The 6,000-nt window shown below is 54.8% G+C and overlaps 1 protein-coding gene across 2 annotated transcripts in view; it reads left to right on the forward strand.

Annotated features, from left to right (window-relative positions):
* Window positions 1-5,044, forward strand: part of SAMM50 (SAMM50 sorting and assembly machinery component) — a 33,788-nt gene extending 28,744 nt beyond the window's left edge. The window contains exon 14 of one of the 2 annotated variants that reach the window (XR_003791187.1): window positions 3,983-5,044. Coding sequence is in view for 1 of the 2 variants with exons in the window: in XM_029206140.1 (XP_029061973.1) it covers window positions 3,983-4,028 (46 nt within the window). In the remaining variant the exon portion in view is untranslated. The remainder of the gene's footprint in view (window positions 1-3,982) is intronic. The other variant, XM_029206140.1, reaches the window with a different exon arrangement.
* The last annotated feature ends 956 nt before the right edge of the window (window positions 5,045-6,000 follow it).

The raw sequence follows: 6,000 nt of genomic DNA on the forward strand, positions 1-6,000 counted from the left end.
CGAGAAAGGTCCAGTTGCCCAGGCTGAGTGTGCACTGGAGCCCCCTGCACAGGCTCGGGGTGCAGCCTGGCTGCCCCGTGGCTGTGTGGCCCGGGGTGAGTTACTTAACCTCTCTGGGTCTCCGTTTTCACAACTGTAGGATGGGTGCTAACGATAGTGATTACTTTGCAGTTTTGAGGACTGAATGAATTAGCACACACGCAGCTTGTAGCGCGGTACCCAGCGTGTTGTCAGCAAAGCTGGTTATTTCTCGTGTTGTTGCTGCTACTGCTGCACTCGCCCTGGCCAGCTGTTCACAAAGGAAGCAAACGGTGTGTGTGTGTCCCCCGCCATCCGCAGTGGCACTGTGCGCGCCACATGACTGGCTGTGTTAGAGACATGCCGTAGATGGGATGATGTGGCCTGATTTCAGGGATAGTGAAATGTGGGGAAATGTGCACCTTCCCTAGAGCAAGCTTTGTGCATTAGGTAACATCGTAGCTTCAGGAAATGAAGCTAATGTTGCAGGTTGCTTTCTGCAAAACCTTGTTCCCACCACAGGCATGGGCGTGGGGCTCCCTGGCGTAACAACCAGGTGCTAATTGAGTCCTTGCAGGGAGCGGCACCTGCACCAACACCGGGACCAGGCCAGATAGAGCCGTCTAGGCCTGCGCTTCTCAAACTGTAATGTGCTTGGGTCTGGAGTGGGCTGCACTGCGGGTGGGCTGCGCGGCCAGCCCCTGCCCCGTCCGTCCCTGGCTGTGTGACCTGGGCAAGCCCTGCTGGCTCTGGGCCTCCGGTCCTTGAGACTGGAAGGCGCTGCCGTCGTGTGGCTGCAGCATCATCGGAGGCCACTGGGTGTCGCTGTGCTCCCGGAATCCGGGTGCTGCTCTCGGGAGCCCGGCTTCCACTACCTGCCTCCCCGACTCTGCAGGGGGTGGAGTGGGTACGTTCACCACTCCACTCTGCTCTCTCTCTTCAGGTTAAATTTGAAAAATATGTGTCAGCCATTAATTTCAAATGTGGGTTCTGAAAGGAGGAAGCATGCTGTGCAGGGGATATTTAAAGACCAGAACATAAGGACGCTTCTCTGCCCCCCAGGCCGCTCTGTTCTGGGGTCCTGGTGGTTACAGCAGGTGCTTCCCGTGCGCAGTGTCCCTGAGTAGGGGGCTCGCCGTCACTCAGCGTATGGCTCTGTTTGAAGTTTTGTCATCAAAATTGGAATTTCGTGACGTTCGGGTGATCTTGCCAGGGTTTAATCTTCATTTCTAAAATGAAGCAGCTAACAGGATGGGGAGTTACATGTGTGCCAGACATCCATAGGTCCCCCGCCCAGTGAGTGCAATCGCTTTGTAATTAGGATTTCAGATCTTTACAGAAATGAAAATCGCTTTGAAATATTTGGCGAGTTTTATACCGGAGGTGACGTGTGACACCGTTGTCTCTGCGCTCTGATGGCGAATGCTCTGTGTCTTACCGAGTGTGGTCCCTGGAAATGCGCTGGTGGCTGAGGCAGCTGGCGGGGAGGGCAGTGCACAGTTAGTAACAGAGAAAGACCAGGCAGGGAGTCGTGGAGGGCTTCCCGGGGGAGGTGATAGCTCCAGGCCACAGAGCAGCTGGAGCCAAGGTGTGCACGCATGGAATGCCTGTGGGCGCCAGCTTCTACCCTTCGCAGGAGCAGAAGTGAGGTGCAGGGCGGCCCTTGATGCAGGCGGGGCCTGAGTTCCGGTCACTCTTGTCCCCCACCCGTCTCTGCCCTCCAGCCTCTCTGGCCTTTTCCCTTAGGGCACACTCCAGGGCACACGCCAGCGCCCCTGAGTTCTGGCACTCGTCGGCCTGCTCCCTGCTGAATGCCCCGTGCTAGACCGGCACCTGGCGTTCCTGGGAGCTGGCTGGGGGAGGATGGGCGCCTGACGCTGGGGGACCCTGGTGTGGCCTTCAACGAGCCCTTGGCGCCGAGTCCGAGGCGGGCCGGGTGCAGGCAGGGAGCCTCCGGGTGGTGCTGGAGTGGCGCAGCTGGGCCGCCCTGAGACTGCCGGTAGGAGGGGGAGACTCGAGACTCGGGGCCTTTTCTGAGGCGCCTACTGGATTATAGGCATATAGGCACACGGGACACAGAGCAGGAAGATGGGCGTTTGGTGAGGCTGTCTCCGTGCACCTGGCATCTGCGACACTGTTTTGGATGTTTGTGGTGGGTATTTTTCCTGTGACACGTTTATATGGCCTCTGAACATAAACCTGTGCTTGTAAAGGTGTTTAACCTCTTTACAGTTGGCGTAGACGAGCCTTTATGGAATGCCTGCTTGTTTCTGAATCGTGTGAACCCAGGGCTTGACTTATTTTGATCTTGATCGAGCCTATTTTCAGACATTTTTCTAAACAGCGAATGCAGGCAGGGACTACTTTTATGGACCTAATGATATAAAAGGTAAAAACACCTCGTTTAGATCTGAGCAGAACGAAGTTGTACAAACACAGCCATGGTTCTGACTGGATCTTTGCCTTTTAAGGACGGTGGTGAGGTTTACTCAGGGTCACACGGGGACTGTAGCTGTCCCTTCTGGTCAGGTGACTTCTGCTGATATGGTTGATTAGTGAGCGCCCTTGACCCTGCAGAAGGTCAGTGACAACAGTTAAGGTTCTCTCTTTTGAGTCCCTTAATTGATCAGATATTTCATTCCCATGCTGAAAAAGAAAAACTTTCTGCCAGTTTTCAGGTGCTGTAAGTTCTGAGATTGGGTGACAGCACAAGTGTTGTGACAGTAGAAACATTAGCTTTTCTCTGAATGAGGGGGCTGTTCTCTTCCAGTTTTTCTGGAAACTCTCCAGAACTTGCAAAACTGCTGTGTTCCGCAAACACTCCGTCAGCTGCTGGTTGGGATTCGGAACGTTTTTTCCCTGGAAGCTCATGCTTTCTGGTGTTCAGGTCCCGGGGTTAGGCCCTCTGTCCCGAGTACAGTACTGGCCCTGCCCCGAGCACAGCCAGCAGGTGGGCGGCACGGGAGTCCGTCCTCCACGGTGTGGGCTGCAGGGGGAGCGGTTCTCGGCCTGGCGGCGCACCAGCATCACTGGGGAGTCTCAGGAGTGGGCTGCGGCCGGTGATTCTCACCCTGCGTGCGGCCGGGGCTTGAACCAGGACGTCATGGAAACAGCAAGGCCTGCAGCAGGGCGTCCTCCGAGGCAGCTGAGGCAGCAGGGCCCGCGGGCGCGCTTGCGTTTGGGTCCAGAGTTCTGCTCTGAGGCTCCTGCCGTGACCGCGGCCATCTCCTCACTGCCCAGCCCGTTTGCTCACCTGAAAATGGGCTCAGTGGTCTGTCTGCCGGTGAAAGAGCAGCACACTGAATGTAACCTGCACAGCGTCAGCGGGTAGCAGGTGTTGCAACCCACGTGCCCTCTTTGCATCCTCCCTTTCCTGGGAAAGGAGCAGGTTCTAAAGAGGCAGGTTAAACCCTTTGGGGCTGTGGGTTCTGCCATCCTCCCCGCCCCCTCCTGGGCCTCCCTGTGTCCTGTGTTTTGCCAGGGGCCCTTCCACGGCCACGTCTCTGATCACCTCTCTGCCCTGCGCTGTGCAAAAGGTGCCTCTTCTCTGGTAGCCTCAGAAATAAACATGAAGCTTTTCTTCCCGCCCCAGGAGTTTTGTTTTCATGAATATTTCTCTCCCAGGTCCTAGTTTCCGGTTGGGTCAGGATTGGCGGGGAAACAGAGAGGAGTAGAGGAGGGAGCAGGGAAGGAGGATTCGTGTCTCCATTTTGTTCCCTTTTCCATCCTCCAAAGGCTGGTTCTCAAACCAGCAAAGGAGGGAGTGCCTGGGGACAGCTGGTGAAGCCGGGTAGCCGGGAGGGAGGAAAGAGGTGAGAGGCGGGCAGGAAGAGCCTGGCATTGCTTCTGAGACGTGCACGTTTCTGGAATTGTGCAAATGGCAGCATGAGCAGAGCGGACCACAGTGTTGATTTCCTGCCTTAAAAACAACAACAAAAAAAACAACAAAAACCTTTTTTTTTAGGATCTGTGATGGCGTCCAGTTTGGAGCTGGGATAAGGTTCCTGTAGCTGATACAGAGCATCCTCTGTCCCCTCCAGCAGCAGCTCTGGGACTTGGGCAGCAGTGAGTCACTCGGTGCCACACACTTGGTCTCCAAATAAACACGTTTCATGTGATTCTTTGAATGCAGTCCTTGTGGGAAACCATGTCAATAAATTTTAAAGACAAATACTCAGATGCACTGTGGGTGTGATTTGCTTTCCACAGCCAGTGTGCCCCGCGCCGGCTCTTCCTGAGGCCCAGGTCAAGTCGCCCGCCGTGCGTTCTCTCACGTGTGCCCCGCCGCGGGGAGGGACATCAGATGTCTCCGGATTCCTCAGCATCCCGCACTCTTCGGTTTGTTCCCATGAGTCAGAGTGATCGGCAGGGAGCTCGGAGGAGGCGCAGGCCTGCCGCTGGGGGGCGCGTGTGCTCTGGCTCCATGCCGGCGGATCCGAGGGGCCCGCATCGACGGGGGCTGCAGTCGCAGGGTCACCTCCGTGTGTGTGAGCGCCCTGCGAGAAGGAGGCTGCGTGTAACGCCATGGACGGGGAGGCAGAGAGGAAGAGTGTTTTGTGGAGGGAACAGCCGCATCATTTATAAAGATGCGTGAATCAGCTCCTGTCGCTGCTGTAGCAAAGCACTACACACCTAGAGGCGTAACTCGACACAGAGCAGTCACCTTGCAGTCTGGAGGCCAGGAGTCCAAAATGGGTCTCACTGGGCTGAAACCAGGGTGTCAGCAGGGCTGCGTTCCTTCTGGAGGTTCTAGGGGAGGATCTGCTTCCCAGCCTTCCCCAGCTTCCGGAGGCGCCCGTTCCTTGGCTCGTGGCCCCTTCCTGTATCTCAAAGCCAGCAGTTCAGCATCTTCCAGTCTCCCTCCGGATCTTTGCCTCTCAGTGCCGTCCTGTGGGCCCTTGTGACTATATTGGGCCCACCTGGACACTCCAGGCCGCTCTTACTTTAAGATCAGACGATTAGCAGCCTCAATTCCATCTGCAATCTTAATCCCCCCCTTGCCACGTTACGTAACATATTCACAGGTTCCAGGAATTAGAACGTGGACGTCTTTGGGGGACCGTTATTCTGTCTGACACACCTAGTATCTCTCAAAGTAATGTTTCAGGATATACTTTATTAGCCACATGAGAAAAAGAGTTTTAAAAATTTGAACCTCCTTTGAATTCTTCTAAAAATGGTACCATATAAAAATGTCCAGGGGTGCCCGTGGTGCCCCAGTAGGCCTTAGCTAGAGAGCTTACTGTTGGATATTTCCCCCCTCCCAGCTGGGACTGAGTCCACGTCACCTTCATCCTCCCATAACCTGGTTTATGTCTCTGCCGAGGGCGCGTGGGGTTTCAGGAGCAACCTGAGTCCAAGGGCCCACCTGCTCTCAGGCCTCCGAGGGCTGTCTCACCCTCACTGCCTGCGTGAACTATAGGGATTTTGCAGAGAACATGTAAGGGGAAACAGTTTACCTTTCTTAATAGTTGGGAACCTGGGAAAATACACATTTTTCCCATGAGTTGTTTTATTGTTTCCAGTTTCATATTTATGCATTTGGCAAAATAAGAAACCCATGTTACAACGCTCTAATGTTCAGACTATAAGTTAAGAACAATAAAATCCAGATGACACAACCTCTCAGACACCGTGACCTTGTGAATTCATCTCCTGCTGCGGTGGAGTATCCAAAAAGAAGTCATTTTTGAAAAGGTACATGTTTAATCAAGCAGGGCCAGGTTGCCCCAGGGTGCTGGCCCAGATCCATAATGAAAGCGCGTCAGGTCCGGCCGTCTGCCGTGTCGGGAGCCGGGTTTCAACGGCAAACACGCTCCCCAGGCTGCTCCTTTGCAAGGTGAAGTGCAAACAGCGGAGACACTGGGTAAAAATCAGGATTCTGTTCCTTCTCGGTGGTATTAAGTGGGCAGATCGGAGCAGAAAGCCAGGAGCCCTTCACAAAGTGCTTTCCATGAAAGACCAGAACCCAGGCGAGTTCAC

Source organism: Monodon monoceros, unplaced genomic scaffold, assembly GCF_005190385.1.
Source record: "Monodon monoceros isolate NGI ecotype Baffin Bay Population unplaced genomic scaffold, NGI_Narwhal_1 Super_Scaffold_6, whole genome shotgun sequence".
Lineage (NCBI taxonomy): Eukaryota > Metazoa > Chordata > Mammalia > Artiodactyla > Monodontidae > Monodon > Monodon monoceros.